This window comes from Bidens hawaiensis, unplaced genomic scaffold (genome assembly GCF_021521415.1).
Source record: "Bidens hawaiensis isolate Kalapana, Puna unplaced genomic scaffold, B.hawaiensis_p1.1 tig00004818_1, whole genome shotgun sequence".
Classification (NCBI taxonomy): Eukaryota; Viridiplantae; Streptophyta; class Magnoliopsida; order Asterales; family Asteraceae; genus Bidens; species Bidens hawaiensis.
Genome location: NW_027491301.1, coordinates 1,412,559 through 1,433,276, shown reverse-complemented (window position 1 = coordinate 1,433,276; position 20,718 = coordinate 1,412,559). Strand labels below are relative to the sequence as shown.

Genomic DNA, 20,718 nt, shown 5'->3' with positions numbered 1-20,718 from the left:
TTAAGTTTTATTTTTCTTTAACGTGGGCATAACGAAAACAAATAATATAAAAATGGTGAAAGTGTTTACAAGAATTTTTTAAAGGTGAAATTATTATTGACCATTTAATGAATAAAATTTAATATCCTTTTAAATGTTAAGAGGTTACTTGTGGTATAGTGGAAATGATAAACTCGATCCTTTAATATTTATTATCTTTGTTATCAAGTCTCCTCGATCATCTGTCATACACATGATAGCCATTAACAACTGCAACACTTCATGCTCGTAGACATGCCCATGTGTTTGTATTTCGGTATAATCATTTAATGTGTTCACACGTTTTAAAAGTCATGCATTACAAAATAATTATAGAGATTATGTATATAATTTATTAAGTTAGGAATCCGTGTATTACACGGGCTGAACAATAAAAACGGTATAATTGATAAATCTTTTTAGATACGTTATATGATTAAACTTACGTATTATAATAATGAAAAATGAAAAGTTCATAAATCACTAAAATTACAAACAAATTGCAAGTTTTATATATAAAAATAAAATGTTACAGTAATTTTACTGAAACATTAACAAACCATACTTTGTATAGCAACAAAACATATACAAATTATATACAATTTTTTATTTGAACTAATTGCTAGTTTCCCTAACCATTGATGGGACCATCTGATGTCTAATTATTGCTTCTACTATTACTTGCAATTCACAACAAAGAATAACCAAACAACCCATGATTTAATACCCCAACACTTGTCTCATTCATTCAGTTCGATTTGTACATCATAATCAGTCAAATCGATCGAAAGATGGAGAAAAAAAGAAGGAAAGAAAGATTGGCTAAATTCATTTCAGCTCGATTTCAAAATAATAAGGCTTTTGTATTCTTATGTGACACCCATATTGCTAATCAAAATGCTGGACAAGGAGTTTCCGGTTTGAACCGGCCCATACGAAATTAGTCACTTTGACCTTCTACCCAACCTGCTTATGTTTTTAATCTTGTAAATTTAGATTTTTTGGTCAAAATAACCTAGAATAATCTGATCAATTGGTTTCTATCCAACTCGCTAATGTTTTTTTATCATGATTTTATCATGGTAACATCCAAATATGTCATTGACAAAGGGGATCTATTGCACGCAACTTGGAACAAAATATAAACCAATAGTCAATATACTTCAGGTTTGTGAGAAGAGTAAATAAGTCATGTGACAATCATAATCAATCAAATGAGTGGTGCAATGAACATGACTTTATAATATGAATCAAACTCCCTTGGTTGTAATTCATAATAAGGCTATATAAGGAATGAATGAGAAAATGATAAGGCTAGATAAGGAATGTTTTAAATCTTAATTAAATTTTAGTTTTAAATTAATAAATTTAATTAGAAATTATAGGTAAATACATGAGAGTGCCACTTGGCAAATTATTAGACCAACTAAGAGGTTTGTGGTTCAACCAACATTGTTGTTTATTATAATAGTAGATTCCAGATTACGAATATATATTTATTCCAAAAAGACAAAATGGCAAAACAGGTGCTTTATGTTTTCATGGTTTTTCAATAGTCGTCCTTTAGAAAACTTAATGACTGAAATCATATTCTATGTTTCCAAAATGTTGCACATTACGTCCTTTTCCACTAACCCAGTTAGATTTTTTCGTTAACTCTCATCACATGAGATGCACGTGAGGTTAAAAACGTAACTTCATCTCCCAGATCATTTCCCCCCTTTTATAACACTCCCCCATCTTTTCATTTCACTTTTAATCCTTCATCTTCTCCACCTCTTCGTCTTTTCCGGTACACGATCACCATCATCGACGTTCATCTTCCACGATCACCATCATCGATCATCTATTCCATGTAAAAATGACCTGGGAAATACGCGAAACTCGGGAAGATTATGATGTTGGCCTAATATACGGTAATGGCTTACTGAAATTACGATTTTTTTCTTTGATAACAAGGGTTTTTTTGGCATTTTACTTACAAAGTTATGGTATTTTGCAGCTGGTTATCCAAATATTTTTAGCTTAAAGATCCATCATGGTGGTCGATTGACTAGTCCTCCAAATCGCACATATGTAGGAGGTACTTTTAATTTCGTGGACCTGATTGACATTGACAGGTTTTCCGTTCACGAAGTTAGTGAAATGATGAATGTTTTAGGGTATTCCACTGTTGATATTATCTTATATCAACTTTTATATCCTGAGAAAGGATTAGATGATGGTCTTGAAGACCTGTGTAGTGACCAAGATGTGCTGAGGTTAGCTACACATATGGAACAGCATAAGCTCATTAATGTCTATACTCAACATGGGGTTAAAAATATTAAAGAGTTTTGGTCTTCACTTAAGCCAAAAATAGGCATATCATTGTCTATTGAAGAAATTGATGAGCCTGGACATTATGCTATTGTCCCTGTTATGCAGTTAAGTGGTGTTGGCAGGTCAATTGATTTTGGGCAGTCAAATGGTGTTGGATTAGAGGTGGATGTTGGGTTAAAGAGTGATGATGTAGATGTTGGGCAACAGATTGATAGTGGACTAGATGTTGATAGGCTAGATGTTGATTGTAGGGTAGAAGGTGATAGTGGACTAGATGTTGATGTTGATGTTGGGCAACAGGTTGTTGGGCTAGAGGGTGATTGTGGATAGATGGTGATATTGGGCCAGAGGTTGATGTTAGTGCAGATGTTGGGCTAGATGTTGATGCAGATGTTGGGCTACAGGTTGTTGGGCCAGAGGGTGAAGGTGGGCTAGATGGTGATATTAGGCCAGATGGTGAGGATGAGGATGTTGTGCTACAGAGTGAGGTTGATAGTGATATTGAGGGTGGGGTTGAGACTTATAGTGATGGTGAAGATGATAGTGATGATAGTGACTTTAAAGGTAATTTATGTGAGGATGATAGTGATAATGATAGTGACTGTGACTTCAATGTGAAAATAAAGGTTGTGCATAAGGGTGAGAATGATAGTGATAGTGATTTTAGAGGTGATGAGTGCAAACTTACTGATGATGCTGAAGTTGATATGAGGGAGTACACTAATAATGTTGACTTAGAAGTGAAAGATAAGAACCCTGACCCTAAATATATAGATATACAAGATGAAATTTAAGACAATGACAAAATACCTAGCGGGTCAGAATCTGATGAGAATGAGACTAGTATTAGAAAACACCACTTGCATACTGTTAGAAGGGCAAATGGAAATAAGGATAAGGAATCTAGAGTCAATTTTTTCATAGGGCAAGAGTTTGGGACAAGCAAGAGGTGAAGTTGTTGGTTAAAAGACATTCAGTTGAAAGTAGGAGGAAGCTGTTTTTTGCAAAGGATGATAAAGTCAGATTAAGGGTACAATGTGGTGGTTCTTTACCAGATTTTAATATTGATGATCATGGAGTGCATATTGGCAGTCAACCAAAAGCCAAAGGACATGCTGGTAAAACAAAGAGAAGTAAAGGGGGATTCTTTAGAAAAGGGAAACAAAAGGTTGGAGTAGGTAAGAGTAAGGGCCCAATTAATGTTGGTGGTAGGGGAAAAAAGACACTCCCAGACAAATTTCAATATCCCTGGTCAATGTTAGTTTCGAAACCAAAAGGTGTTGAATCTTGGGTGTTGAGCAAATTAAATAATGAGAAAAATGCCTTCAAACAAGGAAAGTTAGTGCTTGCACATCCACCTTTTTATCTTATCAACTGCTAGATCAAGTTCACTCCTGAAATACCTGTCAAGTCTATGCAAGAGCAATTTCAAAGAAAATATGAACTAGGAATTTCCAGATTAAAAGCATACAGAGCTAGGGCTAAAGCCAAGAAAATGGTGCAAGGGGATTACACAACACAGTATGGTATGCTTAGGGATTATGTGCTTGAATTAAAAAAACAAAATCCAGGTACCATTGTAAAAATTCAGGTTGAGGAGGACACAGACACAAATCTACCAACTAGAAGGTTCAAAAGGATCTATGTTTGTTTTGGTACTTTAAAGCAAGGGTTTAAGGCAATAGGGAGGGATCTACTGGGTCTAGATGGTGCATTCATGAAAGGACCATTCCCAGGTCAAATTTTATATGCAGTTGGAGTTGACCCAAAAACTGGAATCTACCCAGTTTCTTTTGCAGTTGTAGAGATAGAAAATCTCAGCTCTTGGACTTCATTCCTAGAAAACTTAGGAGATGATCTGGATTTGGGTCCAAACTCATGTTTCACTTTCATGAGTGATAGGCAAAATGTGTGTTATTTAGTTTGTGTTTGTTTTTAATTTATAACTTTCTTGTACACTATATCTGGATTTAAGTTGTAACTTTCTTGAACAGGGCCTTCTTCCTGCTATTGAAAATTTGTTTCCATGTGCTGAGCACAGATTTTATGTTAGGCATATTCATGAGAACTTTAAAGCAACTTATAGAGGGAAGTTGTACAAAGATCTTTTATATAAGTGTGCTTATGCAATAACAATTCCTGAATTTGAGACAGCAATGGATGAGTTGAAAGCATTCAACCCGGATGCCCACTTGTGGTTGTCCAACATTCATCCTAAACACCGGTCTAAGTCACACTTCTCAGGTATGTACTTTATCTCTTTAATGTGTCAATTGTCATCTTTAGCTCTGTGTCATGTGTCAACTGTCATCTTTAATATGTCAACTACTTTGATTTGTTCATAGAGAGGGCAGTGTCTGATATGTTGATTAACAACATGTGTGAAGTTTTTAATGGTAAGATTGTGGAAGGCAGAGACATGCCAATCATATCAGCACTTGAATACATAAGGGAATACTTAATGAGAAGGATAGTGAATGTTTTGGAGGTTATAGACAAGAGTGAAGGGTTGCTTACACCCACTGCCACCATTGAGTTGCAAAAACTCAGGACAAACGCAGCACATTATACTGTTCAGTGGAATGGGGGAGATCTATATCAGGTTAGTGGCAGACCAGGTAAGCAAAGAGTTGTTGATTTGGTTAAGAGGACATGTACATGCAGAAGGTGGGAGCTGACAGGTATGCAATTGTCTATTGTATTTCATTATGTAGTTAGTTGGGTAGTTGGGTAGTGTTTAAATTATGCAATTGTTTGAACTATGTTATATATGCAACCCAGGTATTCATTGTGAACATGTGGTGACAGCAATTTGGCACAAGGCTCTTAATGGTGGAAAGGTTGGTGCAGTGGAAAGCTGGGTTAATCCAGTGCATCGAATGGACACATGGAGACAAGTTTATTCTTTCAAGATCAATCCAATCAATGGCAGGCCCTTGTGGCCAAAGTCTCAAGTTCCTACAGCTCTTACTCCTCCCAAACATAACAAACAAGTTGGTAGACCAGAGAAGGCTAGGAAGAGATCAGCATTTGAGTTAGAGGACTTAACTCAAGGTGGTAAATTGTCAAAGAAAGAAACCAAAGGAGCTTGTTCAAAGTGTGGCTCCACAAGACACAACATAAGGACATGCAAGCAGGCAAGGTGATTGGTCTTCTAGAAGATTGGGCGGGATGTAAGGATGATTTGTCTTTTGGAGTGTGTTTTAGTTTATGTATGTGTTAATGTATCTTTGGATGTTGGTAGTTTGGATGTTGGTAATTTGGTGTTTTGAACTTGGATTAATGACTTTAGGATGATAATTTGGTGTTTTGAATTTGGATATGTAATGACTGGTTGAATAGTTGATGTAATGACTTTATTTGAATGGTTTATGTAATGACATTGGTAGTCTCTTTATTTTACTTTATGTAATCCCTTTCTAGTAAATGTCTTTGACTAATTGAGGTAATGACTTTGGTTGTTTTTTGACTTTGTATTGCATTCACATTTTGGTTATTGCATTCAGCATGTTTAGTGCAGTCCCATTTTGGTTATTTGCAGTCAACATATGTCTAGTGCAGTCAAAATGTGTCTAGTGCAGTCAAAGTTAGTTATCTGCAGTCAACATATGCCTAGTGAAATGCACATTTGGTTTTTGCATACACAAACTCATTGTCAAATGCAAATGTGTGTAGTCAAAATTAACAATTGGAGCCTGAAGAACAACCAATACAACCTTAAAAGGGCAATCAACCTTAAAAAACTTACGTTAGGATGGTGTCATAAGTCAACAACAACAACAACAATCAACAATACAAGACAACACAAACACCTTATTAACCTAAACAAAAGCTACATTCATCTAGAACAAAAGTACATAGATTATGAAACAGATCCAACTAGCAATCAACATCCTTTCATTTTGCTTTCTTTGTATCCCAGATTCTTGTTTGCTTCCTCAAGCTTGTTCTTAGCTTCTTCAAGACTATTATTAGCTTCCTCAAGACTGTTCTTAGCTCTGAGAAGACCAGGTATGATGTCCATGTACCTTTGACACTTTTTATGGTCAAACCATCCAATAAATTTGCAATTTGAACCCTAATTTCAAGCAAAAACATATAATTACTCATGTTAAGCACATTCACAGAACCCTAATTCAATAAGAGAAATAGAAAATTGTACCTGGACAGGGCATGAGTAGAACCGTCGACCTGGATTTTTATCCGTCCAAGAGGTTTTAATCACGGCTTCTTTACCACATTCACAGAACACCATCATTCACGGCTCGTAATTCCCCCAATTTCCCCCAATTTGATAACGGCTGGTAACCCTAATTTCTAATCGAATGAGGGAAAATACGGGGGAGTGTTATAAAAGGGGGGAAATGATCTGGGCGATGAAGTTACGTTTTTACCCTCACGTGCATCTCATGTGATGAGAGTTAACGAAAAAATCTAACTGTGTTAGTGGAAAAGGACGTAACGTGAAACATTTTGGAAACATAGAATATGATTTCAGTCATTAAGTTTTCCAAATGACGACTATTGAAAAACCATGAAAACATAAAGGACCTGTTTTGCCATTTTGTCTTCCAAAAACAATAATATATTCATATTACAAGAACACTCTTAATTCTTGTTAGTATTTTTCAATGAGATGGTGATAAAATGATAATGAATAGATATGGTGTTTTAATTAACTCCGGATTGATTTCTGCCCTCAATATTTAATTTCGACAGCTAGCACTTTGTGATTGTGATAAACTAGGTGAGTATGCATCGATTACTAGTTCGACCACTGAATTAAGCGAGTTTTATCTCAACGCACTGTCGTGGAGAGAGTGTTCACGTGCATTGGCCCTAGGTGAGGGTTTTCCCAGTTCGAAGACGAGTGTATCCCGATATCTGATATGGTGAATTTTGCCAGTAGTTTATTTGAAGAATTCATTAGGCGTTTAAAAAATATTCTTACAATATTTATTATAAGTATTAACTAATTAAAATGCATATATGTGATTTTAAAATTGTTTTGACATTTATTTTCCAACTAGGGTCGGTTTATCGGTGCTCGGATGTCTTTTAACTCGATATTTGAATTTCGATTTCGAACAAGTCAAATAAATAATGATAGTTTGTCTGTAAAACCGGTAAAACTAAAAGCTACAATAACACTTTTAAGGCTAAAGGTAATGGGGCTTGATTGAGCCCCAAGTGATCCAATCAAAACCCAACATGTAAGCGATGACATGACCCTGAATCAAGCCCCTCAACCAAGCCTTAGAGGGTGTAGTGGTCCAGGTGATCCGAGGCTTGATTAATTTTTTTTTATTGTTATACACACAAATACAAATTAAAATACTTCATTAAAACATAAATAAAAAGGAAAATAAAAAGGAAATTAAAAACATAAATTTAAAATACATACAAATAGCGTTTTTATTTTTTTCCGCCAATTTCTTCTGAATAAGATCTTTTTCTTCCTCCATTATCGCTTAGTCGGATAGCGGTAGGTGGCTAAAGTCTTTAGTTAGAAATGCCAAACTCTTGAACCGATTTTTTGTATGTCGAGCTTCACCAATCGAGAGGATGGTACATGACAATTCGTTAAATTTTATCTCGAGCTTCACCAATCCCGCTTCTCCGGTTTTCTTCTCCTTGCCATTTTGGGATTGTTCTGCGGGTTTAGCTAGCTCCGGTTGTGTGCTAATATTACCGTAACCCGAGCCCGACATGGTTTTAAATTTGAGAAACTTAGAGAGGTTTTTAAATTATTAGAGAGAAATGTAGTGAGAATGGTGTGTTATTGTTATAAAATATGGTAGTTATTTATAGTGGGTTTGAATTAAAAAAAATCACATTTAATAAAGCCAACGACTATTTTTAAAAAATTTAACTAGCCAACGGCTAATTGATCGCCCCGCGGTCCCGGCCACGGGGCTCGTCCGCGGCCCTGATCACTTGATGGGTGTAGTGGTGTTCGCGAGCCACGTAGGCCGCCACCTGGACTGCGCCGACTCCTCCACCCCATTAGCCCTTGCCTAAGGAAAATAATGACTATGAAAAGATAATGCATTGTTCAATAATCATTTAAAAAACATACATGAACTACTTAATCAAATTCAATTCTCATTTTTCCCTGTTTGTTTTCAAATAGAACTTATTATTATTCTTTTTAATATGTTCAAAAACCTTGAGGCACCACATTCATAAATCTCGATTGTCAATCGAAAAATGTAAATATTCTGTGAATAAAAATGAACAAACTTTGGGGTTGGTTGACTTTGCACCATATATACTAGATCTGCCAACGACACTAGATTTACATTTTCATGTGTTTTTCGTAATTATCAACTTATTATTAATTCTACCATGAATATTTTTATTGAATGATTAACCAACATAAAATGATTAGGTACTGTATAATGTGTGACCCATTAGCATTAGGTTACAGCCAGCTGACCCAACCTAGCCATAGGATCTCTTAAGCACCTTCAAATTATCTCCATCCTGAGGAAAATTCAACCGCCCGAAGGTCTGCTGGTGATAAAATCTGGACGCTCTTATGATCGAAATAGAGATCACAAAGATCTCAATCTTCCTTGATTGAGTCACCCATGTACCCCCAACATGTTGTAAGTGAGAATTGAACTTGAATATATATTAAGAAACCCATATTTCCTACTATTATAATCACATTGGAAAACACAATTTTACCATGTATACAAGATCATTTATATACGTGATCATATTTCACAATCTTTAAACACCTTTAATAATTTATCGTCATTTTGTATATGATTCTAGAACTGTAGTTTTACTTTTGAAATTTGGACTGAAAATGGGAGGCCCAAGTGAATGATGAAGCCACGTCAATGGTACGTCACTAGCTGACAACCCTGTGATGTCGAGCACCTCGAAATTCAAAATTCCACTCTGTAAACAGAATTTTAATTGTTAATAACATGTGTCATTACGCGTTCAATTAGAATTTAAAAAGTTGGTAACATTCTCGCATCACATGCATTTTTTATTTATTTTTTTTAAATCGAAAATTTCCATTAATATAAGCCAAACATCCTCACTAGTCACTACCAAGAAGCTAGGAAGGGCTAAGGCTGAGGGGTGTGGAGCGCGAGAGGGGGCGCGTGAGCCCATCCGCTCGCGCCCCGGGGCGCGAGCACCACACCACCGAGGCGCGAGAGGGGCGAAAGGGGCGCGAGCACGCAGACCAAGGCGGGCGCAAGGCAGTCACGGCTGAAAATGGGCGTAAAGTGGGCTTGGGAATGCGTGCATGACCGTTGGGGCTTAGAAATAGAGCCGTTGGCTCTTTAAGTTTATTAAAAAAAAAAAATTTTTCCCTATATAAACCAATATCAACCCAATATCACATACCACACCCAAAATCACATAAAATACTTACCACAACCTCAAAAAAACCCAAAATCACCCCATCTTCCAAACCTTTTTTTAAAAACATGGCTGGAAATTGGTACCCAAACCTAGATTCAGATTACAGTTACGACGATTTATGGTCGGCACCGGACCAACCGATGTTTTATTCGGGGTCGCAACAATCATCCGGCTTTCAACCATCCAACATACAACCGTCTCCTAACTTTGTTGTTCCGGAGACACAAGAACCAGAAGGTGAAGCTGCGGGACAAAGAAGACGCGTCCACCGGAAAAAACAAGTTGCAACGGACGGGTCGGGTTCGGCTTCGACTGGAAGGACGAAACGGAAAACCACTCCGTGGTCATCGGATGAGAAGGAAGCCCTGTGTCGGGCTTGGATAGTCATTTCTGAGGATCGGCGTTGCGGTAATTGTTTTAACGTTTTTAAAAATGATTTTTAATAAAAAAGTTAAATAAAAAAGTTAATGACTTACAAATTTATTTATGCATTTTGCAGCGGACTACCAAAAGAGCAAGGTCTTTTGGACAAAGGTTAGGGAGACGTTCTATTCGCTCGTTGGGAGTACAGAGCGGAACGCCGATATGATTTCGGGTCGGTGGACCGAAATCAGAAAATTTGTCGGCTTGTTTACTAATCTGTTCAACAGGAACGCCGGTCGTATGAGACCAAGTGGCAGTGACGATTTGGCGGTTTATAATTTCACTGTCGAAGAGTGGAAGCAGGAGTGCCTGCGGAGGTATGGGACGGTGAAGACGTGGGACGATGTAAAGGTGTGGGAGAGGTTGAGAAGGTGTTCTAAGTGGGTTGAGCTGGTGGCGCCGGACCTTGATGCGGAAGTAGGGCCAAAACGGACTAAAACTACTTCGTCTGGAGCGTATAGCACTTCCGCCGGGTCGGATTGCCGGATTGGATTCGACCTAAACGTTGCGGGGGAGGAAACGTCTTCACCGCCGAGGAGGCGGCCATTGGGAAGGGACGCCAGGGGGAAAAAACCGGCTGAGGGGGAAGCTGTAAACATCACCGATCTTGTTGAATCCCTTAATAAATTCAACAAAACCATGGATGTGGTCTCTAATGACAAAAAGGAAAAAAGAAGAATGAGAGATTTGGACTTCCTTACAAGAGACTTCAGTAACCTAAATCCGGTCGACCAAATGCTGATGGAAAAACAAAAGGAACGTATCCGGAAGAGGTTGATCGAAGAAGACCAAGCCGAAGAATAAGAATAATGTTTTTTTTAGTACTTTAATTTTTTTTTAGATATTAATGTGTTTTTTTAATTAATGTGTGTTTTTTTAAATAATTTATGAGTTTTTTTAATAATACGTTTTTTTAATACATTTATAAAAAAAATAAAAAAAAAACCGCTCGCGCCCCCTCTCGCGCCCCTCCACACCATGTCCCGGGGCGCGAGCACCACAACCAACACCCATCTTATCAAGTTTCTCTCTCTGCCACACGTCACAATATTATTGGCTGGAGCCCCCACTCGCACCCCCTCTCGCGCCCCCCACACCCCTCAGCCTAAAAGATACAGACGAATTTTTAGAACCCTTCAAATTTTGGGGTTTAGAGCATTCTCAATATATTTTCTCTCTATTTATATAATTATATTAAAAAACATTATATTTATCTCTCTTATTCAATCAAATAATTTATTTTATATCTTTATTCTCTTTTACTCACAACCAATTCAACAATTATTAAAAAATAAATAGAGGCAAACTTCTTTTCCTCAAATTTTTAAAAAAACACTATCTTTATCTCTATACTCTATAATTTACACTCATAATCACTCACAATATCACCTCATTATTTGCAAACTCTCCACACAAATGTATAACAGATAGGATAAGAATGCTCTTAGGACGAGTAAAAAATTGGGCCCTAAAATCGCATTCTTAATTATGTACTAAATAATTTAACAATTTGATCAATAATGTTGACTTTCAAACACTCAAAACAAAGAAATAATACGGAGTAATAAATAGGTTACTAAAATAACGGATAAAAAACACAAATGAAAGTTTTTTTTGGCATTTTCTAAGGGAACCATGGGGTTTTTCTAAAAAAAAAACCCTCAATATGCTCCATATAGCCCTATACGGGCATATTGAGGGCTTTTTTAAAAAAACCATCAATTTTGCGTTATTATGTTTTTTATTTTATTTTTTTATGTTTTAATTTTGTTTTTTTTTTCTTTTTTTATTATTTTTATATAATAATTTTTTTAAAAAGATGTGACTTATAACAAATTTTTTTATCAAAACAATAAACAATAAACACGTATATACAATAAACCAAAACATTATTATATTAAAAACATTGACTTTGTACAAAATATAAACAAACTACAAAAACAGCGTGTCGTCGATGTCAGGGCCATAAAAGTCGCATTGTGAACATCAACGTGGCCGTCGGCCCAACGTCTGACGCCCGATCCCTAACCATCATCGTCTACGCCGTCGCGCCGTCCGCGTCTAACGCCCGACATGCTCGCCTCGTGGTTAAAAGTAGGTGGAGATAGCATCGTGTTGTAACGTACTCGGCCACTTGATCTCATACATCACAAGCCACTAAAAATGACCAACTGATGACCGTGTTGTAATGCGGTGTCATCTGTCGAAGGCGTGGATATTTATGGGAATGGTCGGTATCGGCCTGAAACTATAGATATAACAGTAATAATAATAATAATTAAATTATAATAATTAAATAATAATAATAATAAGATATAACAATAATAATATTTAAATTACGATAATTAAATAATAATAAGATATAACAGTAATAATAATAAACAATAATAAATAATAACAATAATAATAAATATTAATATTCACATCCATACATGACTTTTTTTAACAAAATGGTGGGGGTGGGGGTGTTAAAAGGGCCTTATATACCCGTTATAGCACTACACGCGACATATAAGTCCCCTTTTTAACCCATACATGGCCCCTTTTAACAAAAAAATGGTAAAAGAGGGACCTATATGTCATGTATAGGGCTATACACGACATATAAGCCTCCTTTTAACCACCCCCTGTTAAAAGAGGCCATATATGGTGAATATTATTATTAATTATTATTATTATTATAAGAATGTATTAAAAGACAACTATTCTAATAGTTTTTGTGCTTTGAATGTTGTACTTTGGGCTGCTTTCCACGTGTTTGTCTCTATACACACGTCGATTTCCTGGTAATCCATCAGATGCCCATCCCTTCCTTTTTCTGAATTGATACCATCTGATACACCCATATCTTCTCTCTCTCTCTTCTCCGGCTACCATACAAGGTCGTCAACACCACCGTGTTCAAGAGGCCATCTTCTGTTGCCGGTTTCTATCTGGAATTTCTAGGTGGCGACGGTGGTCCGATGATCTTTTAGTGGGGGAGACAGGCAGAAGGGTGTGGTGGCGGTGGTTCGGTCACTGGACGTACAAGTGTCTTAAAATAATGGGTTGTCCTGCTATCGTCGGTGGCCATTTCCGGACGTCTATGGCGGCGCAGAGCAAGAGCGGTGGTTAGTGTTTGCCACATAAAACCCTAGATTTTCCCTAGCGTTGGTTGAGGATGGGGGTTTGGGACCTATTCTGTTTGTGACTTTGGTTATATGGTCATTACATTGAATGGTGTTTCTATTTCACCTTCAAGGTATGGTTTGTTATTGTAATCTGTGATGTATTGTTGTTGATGATTGTTGCTATGTTGAGTTTGCCAACATGAGATTTTGGACCTGTGGTTGTTTGATGTTGTTACTGTCATTTGTTTGTGTTTGACTTATACCTAATGGTTGTTGTTGCCTGATGTACTAAAAACAATAAATAAATATTAACTAAATTAAACAAGTAATAAAAACAAGACCTAAGACTCAACTAAACAAAACACCGGCAAGTGAACCGGTCAATTGTACTAAGCTAAGTAAGTCCGGAATATCGAACCCACAGGACTCTATAAATTACGTTAATTAACTAATTAGACTCGAAGTAACATTGAGAAACTTCTAGACTTCATTTCCCTTTTTGGTGGCATACGGATTTTGTTGTTATTTTCTTCTTATTTGTTGCTAAATCTTGATTAATCTTCTCTTGAACTCCAAGTAACATTGAGAAACTTCTAGACTTCCTTTCCCTTGATCAACAAGCCACCAACTACATGAAAATAAATCGAAACTCTTAAGTGAAGTAATCATGTAACCGTTGACGAATAAAACGAACATAAGCTTCGCATGAAATGATAGAAAGAATTAAGACTTATCATGTAAGACACCAAACGATTAAAAACATGTAAACATATAATAAACTTGACTCAAAAACCTTAATTAATAAAAGATTAACAAAACTCGAACTAAAACGAACTCAAAACATTAAATAAACATAACTTTACATGGGATTCGAGATGTATATCAAATATCCCCACACTTACTCTTTTTTCGTCCCTGAAAAAGTCTTATGCAGTTGGATCATAATCGGAAAATTACAGTCTAGCAAACATATAGGTTAAATTTTAAAGCTTAGAAAAACGCAAAAACCGCGATCACCGATATTGTTGTCCACTTAAACCCATGCCTTAATCTTTACTGGGACAAATATGATCCGACAATTTTTTACTCAGTGGTTTACACAATTAAGACCCGCTTATTTTCAGCTATTACCAGACCAGACCACCCCAACTTGACTTAAACCTCAAAATTAGCAAATTTAAAACTTTTGTTGCTCTATTTTTTTATGAATAATTAAGACGATCAAGAGTATTGTTTATCCACCTAAGCTTAAGCATCAAAGTCTACCAAGCAGCCAATAGATACGATTAAGGTTCAATTAATTTATAGCTAGTGTTCCCCACAACATGACATGCCCCCGTTATCAAGCAACACCCCGAACCCTTCACCATAGGTGAGTATGCAAAACTTCATCTGTAGGGCTTACATGTAGCGTGTCCCTTGTGGTCCGTTTCTTAATGGTAATGAGACGCGAGCAAGGGGACCCCACATGGCTAACAGCGTGGATGATCAAATCTGTAGTGAATTTTGTACTTTTGTACTCTTGTGATCATGTTTATAGACTTATAAGGGTTTGCTTCTTTTGACTCAATTTTAAATATCCACAACCCCACTTAGGAATTGTGAATACCCATATGAATAGTCGGCATACAGACCCATGGTCTCCGGACCCGAAGCATCCCATCAATACAGGATTTAAGGTTATAAAACCATACGCCGATGAGGTGTAAAACACTAAACTAGCAGTTTTAAGTTTATATCACAGGCTACACGGCATACTCTAACGTTAAACCTACCCAAGCATCATATGATAACGTATTCAGATTTTTTAAAATTTTTGATATTTCCACTTTTTCATACCAATAATTGAGGCTTGAGTATGGCTGACCTTTCATTACTTATTTTCTACGGACAAAACGCTTTACCCACAAGAGATTTCCGACCCATTTTATAAAATTGCCCTTTCATTTTCAAGGCTGAGCCTACCGACACATCCCAAGTTAAGTGCGCTTTCTTTTATTTATCTCATATTATTAGTAGTTTGAAAAAACAATTTCCGATAAAAATCATCATCTCCCACTTTAACGCAAAAAACTAAATTCAAGGGATATTATTAAAACATTTTTTAAATTTTTTTTAATTTTTTTTTAAATTTTTTTATTTTTCTTAATTTAAAGCAAAATTAAACTACGACTCAAATATCCTATCCCCACACTTAAATTATGCATTGTCCTCAATGCAAGGATAAGGACGACTCAAAATAAAAATAAAACTAAAATAAAGTCGGACTACAAAAACTAAACTAAAAATTAAAAAACAAAAGCAAAAGCAAAAAGTTAATAAGCTAGATAATGAAAAATACTTAGCTGGTAATATGCGCGTGAAACATGATGCCAAAGTCTTCTTCTATGAATGCCCTCCAACTACGAACGTGCGCAGCAAATGGTAACTCCTTATCTCACGAACGTAAGCGGCAAAAATTCAACAAACAAACATATCTAAATATATATATCTTATCATAATGATAGATATTTAGCATTCAAAGTATTTTACCAACCCAACAAATAAAACATGAATAATTATGAGCAAATAATAATAAAACATAAAGTATACTGCTCGGCTGCTCCATCCCCACACTTGTCTTTTTTATTAAATTCTTTCTTGGGGATCATCTCTCTAGCTCAAAATATCTTCAAACTAGCAAAACTCAAAACCACAAAACAAAGTCGAACTACAAAAACTATGTTAGCGACTCGATGACTCGTACAAGACTCGGAAAACTAGACCCGAAAACATGACTCAAGATACCAAACCAAACACAAGGAATCACACCCAAATGATAAAACAAGGAATTGGTGAAAAATTGTGAAATAATGGAAAAATAAAAAAATTCCATTATTTCTGTTTTGTTCTCCGCGCCTAGAACGGCGCCGCGCCTAGAACCCTTCGCGGGCCGCCTAGGCAGCGCTGGGTGTTTTGCTTTTCTGTTTTGTTCTCCGCGCACGCCAAGGCCGAAAAAAACCCCGTCGCGCGCGCGGCGGGGTGTTTTAGCAGAAAGTTTTGAAGTTTTTATGCCTCTTTTTTCCTTAGAAAAAAAATTTAGAAAATTACCAACTCTTTCCTATGCTCAATTTATGTTATTTCAACGTGTAAAACTTACCTGGCACCTCCTGAACTAGCCTCGGTCTTTAACGAAGAAAATTCAAGATCAAGTAGTGGTGGTCCTTGCGAACGAAGATGTGGCATAAATCTGAAAACGCAAAAGACCAAGTGAGTAGACTCGAAAACTTAAAAATAAACTAAAATAACTAAAACTTAAACTAGACCCCTACGACTCAAACGAAAATAAAACAAATAGCACGAATATAGCAAGTAAGTCCAAGTAAAGCTATTAACGCATTCGCCAAGAGTCTCCGGCAACGGCGCCAAAAACTTGATGTGCTAAAAACAGTCAATAAATATTAACTAAATTAAACAAGTAATAAAAACAAGACATAAGACTCAACTAAACAAAACACCGGTAAGTGAACCGGTCAATTGTACTAAGCTAAGTAAGTCCGGAATATCGAACCCACAGGACTCTATAAATTATGTTAATTAAATAATTAGACTCGACTTACGACACGACTATTTATTATTAATGTTTTAAGAGGGATTTTTAAACTAATAATAAACTAAGAAAGCAAATAAACAAGTAAACTAGAAACAAGCAATTAATCACGAGATCGAAACCAATCAGAGAAGGAATCTACCTAGGTAAGAATCCCATGTATCAACAATCATCAAGCAATGGACAAATAACATGATTATGGAAACTGATTTCTAAAGCATATTCATCTAACAAAACCCTAAGGACCCTTGACTGAATCAAGTGAAATCCCAAAGAACAATTATTAGATTATTAAGCAATCAGTATTATTGATTTCCGCAAAGTCATCAATTAGGGTTAATTAATAGTATCTATAGCAAGCAATCTTACGAAACACTAAACCTTAAATAACTTAATAAACTAACATGACATCATGAACATGGATCAACACAATAAGCAAGAATATTGTCACAATCTATCCTAGCGTGTAATTGACCAAGACACACGAACAACTCCTCACCTTACAGCTATTGGAATTTAGCAAAACATTTAAAACCCTAACGAACTATCAACAAGCTTCTATGATCTAATAGGCCTATTCAACCATAATAATCAAAACACCAAGTAAAGATTAAACATGAACCTTAAGATCTAAAGAACACAATCAATAGAAAACAAGATCCATGTGAAGCTATAATTAACAATCAATCAAGATAATAAACATTCATATGCATCATGAAAGCAAAATCAAGTCTTTTACTATTAAATTAACAAACCATAATCGAAACATAAGTCCAAAGCAAGAATCAAGTCTCAAACATGTTCATCAAACCTAGGTAGACATGAAGTCTAGCCTAGAATCATTATTAAAAACAATCCTAAACAAGTCTTAAAAACAAAGAAGCAAGACATGATAAATAATGAACAAGGAACGAAAGTTAGAGCGATAAAACCCTTTGCAATTGATCCTCGAACACCCGGATGAAAGCTCTCTTGATCCTCCTTGATTCCTAGTTCTAAGACTCCTTCAAACCCATGGTTTCTGGCTCAAAATCGGCTGCAATCTTTCTCCCTTAAAGCTGGGAATGTAATGATGTTTATATAAACGAGTTATCGGGCTTGGACTTTGCAAAACGTGTGAACAGTGAGCCCTAGGCGCCGCGCCTAAACCCCTCCGCGGGCCGCGGCGCCCCTTTTTGGTGGCATACGGATTTTGTTGTTATTTTCTTCTTATTTGTTGCTAAATCTTGATTAATCTTCTCTTGAACTCCAAGTAACATTGAGAAACTTCTAGACTTCCTTTCCCTTGATCACCAAGCCACCAACTACATGAAAATAAATCGAAACTCTTAAGTGAAGTAATCATGTAACCGTTGACGAATAAAACGAACATAAGCTTCGCATGAAATGATAGAAAGAATTAAGACTTATCATGTAAGACACCAAACGATTAAAAACATGTAAACATATAATAAACTTGACTCAAAAACCTTAATTAATAAAAGATTAACAAAACTCGAACTAAAACGAACTCAAAATATTAAATAAACATAACTTTACATGGGATTCGAGATGTATAAATAGATGTATATCATTGCCTTCAACTTTGTTGCTGTTGTTTAGATTGGTAGACGGGGTTGTTTACGGGAACCCAGTTCGGTTCAGATGGTACAATTAACAAACCAAAAGGTGCAAACTACATTGTAGAAAATATTTGAAAAAGATAAGTTTTGTTTGTGATGCGATGATTTCTACCTGAGCACTGAGTCTATTATATTATTAAACAAAGTCGGTTGTTGCTTTCTAAACAATAGTGGCAATGATGTTGTCTGAGCCCAGTGTTGGAATCCTCTTTCGAGTTTATGTCTAATTTCATCTTCATTTTGATGTAGGTTGTGATGATATGGATCTTATGCGATTTGTTTGTTTTTATTATATAGAAGATTGGTTGAACTTTAGTGGTTATAATAATTGGTCTGTTTATGTTGTTTGCACATTGTGAATTTCGCTATGATGACGCTCCATTATTTGGAATGGCAACATATGTTGCAACCGTAACGCAGATCTGAGCCTTTGTTTTGTACCGTTGATTTATTTTAATTCATTTTTGATATGATGATGGTTTGAAACTGAACTTTATTCCTTCGCATAGAACTTATATTTTGCCATTTTTTATGATGGTTTCTGTTTAACAATCATCCGCCACCGGTGTATTGTGGCGACGGAAATCTCTTCGATTTAGATTGTCGCGACTCTGCTTCATATGTTGTCGGGTTCCATTTTGGAAACCCTAGGCGACTGCGATGCCATAACTGTTGCCGGGTTCCATGGAACCCTAGGCGACGGCGATGTTGGAGCCGACGTTCCCAATCGGGTTTATTCCGCATTCTTTGAGCTAACCGAGTACCTCTGCATGGAACCCTAGGCGACGGCGATGTTGGAGCCGACGTTCCCAATCGGGTTTATTCCGCATTCTTTGAGCTAACCGAGTACCTCTGCAATTGGTGATAGTGATAGAGGTGGGGGTTAATTTTTTATTAAAAAGCCAACATAAATTCCTGCCTATGTGGTTTTCTGTTGATCTTTGACACTATTAACTTATTACTTTTGACTTTTGGGATATCTGTGAGATTGATGAGCCTTTGGAAAGAACATTTAACGTAGGTTATTTTTATAGTGCTTTTCTTGGTGAATTGTAGCATGGTTTGGGTTTTTCTTTTTAGTTGTTGCTTGCTGATTTGTGTTTACTTCGTGTTAGTTAGTTAGTTAGCTAGCTAGCAGTTGCTTATGGCTACGTGTGCGTCTTTCGTTTGCTTTGTTGTTTGTTGCTGGTCCTTGCTACCAATTTTTTTAAATGTGTTTCAACCCTTATATTTGGATTAATAATATAATAAAATAAAAACATCAGCCTGCTATATTTGACTTAAGATGCTCGGTTTGTGTCATAAATTTCTAGATCAATAAAAAACATTTGGATGAAGCATATATTAGTTAACAAATATTGATTCTCTTTTCTTTCATTATAAATTTGCAACCATGAATATGATCTGAGCCTAAAGTCGGATTGTTGATGGCTCGGTGATTATATGTCGATTGGTTCGTTTTATAGCCTTATAGGTGTATTATGGCATATGTTATCGATCTACTAATTTGATATAGACCAAACTTGAGCTGAAAACATTTTGGTTTGGCCACACATGAAATTTGAAGTTCGATTTGTATGGTTTTTGTAAGGTTTTGCGGCAACTGGGGGAATAGCCAATGAAGCGTGCAAAGTACTGTGCTTTGACTCGGAGCTTCAACTTGAGTCTCCCATGATCAGGTGCGCGTTGTTCAGTTTGTTGATCATTTGATTTTAAACTGATCTTTGCAGTCTATTAAAGAAGAGCATCATATTCATCATTAGTTTAACTTTACAGGGACTGCATAAGCACCTGTTTATGTGATGCTTGGAGCAAGTGATCCTTACCTAAAGATTACTTATCAGATGATGAAAGGCCACCTGGACTGCAACCAAGACGTATTGCCATTTGGTTTTACAACAGAAAATCTAGATGGAAAACTAAACAGTTGTAAAAAAACTATGATGCCCTCAAGAGATAGTTTAGAGTTGTAGATGACATTCCATCGATTTTTGAAGTCATGAACTTCATGCTGAGGTAATATTATCTATTGCATCCATCAATTATTAGCTGATAGTCTTTACTTATTAAAGAAAATATAGTTAATTAGCAAACCTAATGAAAGTTAGACAAAAGTTTGTGGTAATTAGCAAGTAGTCATGATCTCTTTTTCTCTATTTGAGTAAGTTTAAAAGATGCATTCATCCTTGCTAATTATAATTAAGACTAAAATAAATGTGTGTAGAAAGATCATTTGGCGGGGCCA

At 36.2% G+C, this 20,718-nt stretch overlaps 1 protein-coding gene across 1 annotated transcript; it reads left to right on the top strand.

Annotated features, from left to right (window-relative positions):
• The first annotated feature begins 3,138 nt into the window (after positions 1 to 3,138).
• Positions 3,139 to 5,612, top strand: LOC143628145 (uncharacterized). Its single transcript, XM_077097806.1, has 7 exons — positions 3,139 to 3,209; positions 3,265 to 3,631; positions 3,722 to 4,249; positions 4,335 to 4,584; positions 4,686 to 5,021; positions 5,122 to 5,482; positions 5,585 to 5,612. The coding sequence occupies exons 1-7, from the start codon at positions 3,139 to 3,141 to the stop codon at positions 5,610 to 5,612; spliced, it is 1,941 nt and encodes a 646-aa protein (XP_076953921.1).
• The last annotated feature ends 15,106 nt before the right edge of the window (positions 5,613 to 20,718 follow it).

Excerpts from the sequence above, each read along its gene's own strand:
- LOC143628145 (XM_077097806.1), top strand. The coding sequence starts at position 3,139 with ATGACAAAATACCTAGCGGGTCAGAATCTGATGAGAATGAGACTAGTA. Across the intron at positions 3,632-3,721 it reads CAAAAGGTGTTGAATCTTGG|ATCAAGTTCACTCCTGAAAT; the intron begins GTGTTGAGCAAA and ends ATCAACTGCTAG. Across the intron at positions 4,250-4,334 it reads TCATGAGTGATAGGCAAAAT|GGCCTTCTTCCTGCTATTGA; the intron begins GTGTGTTATTTA and ends TTTCTTGAACAG.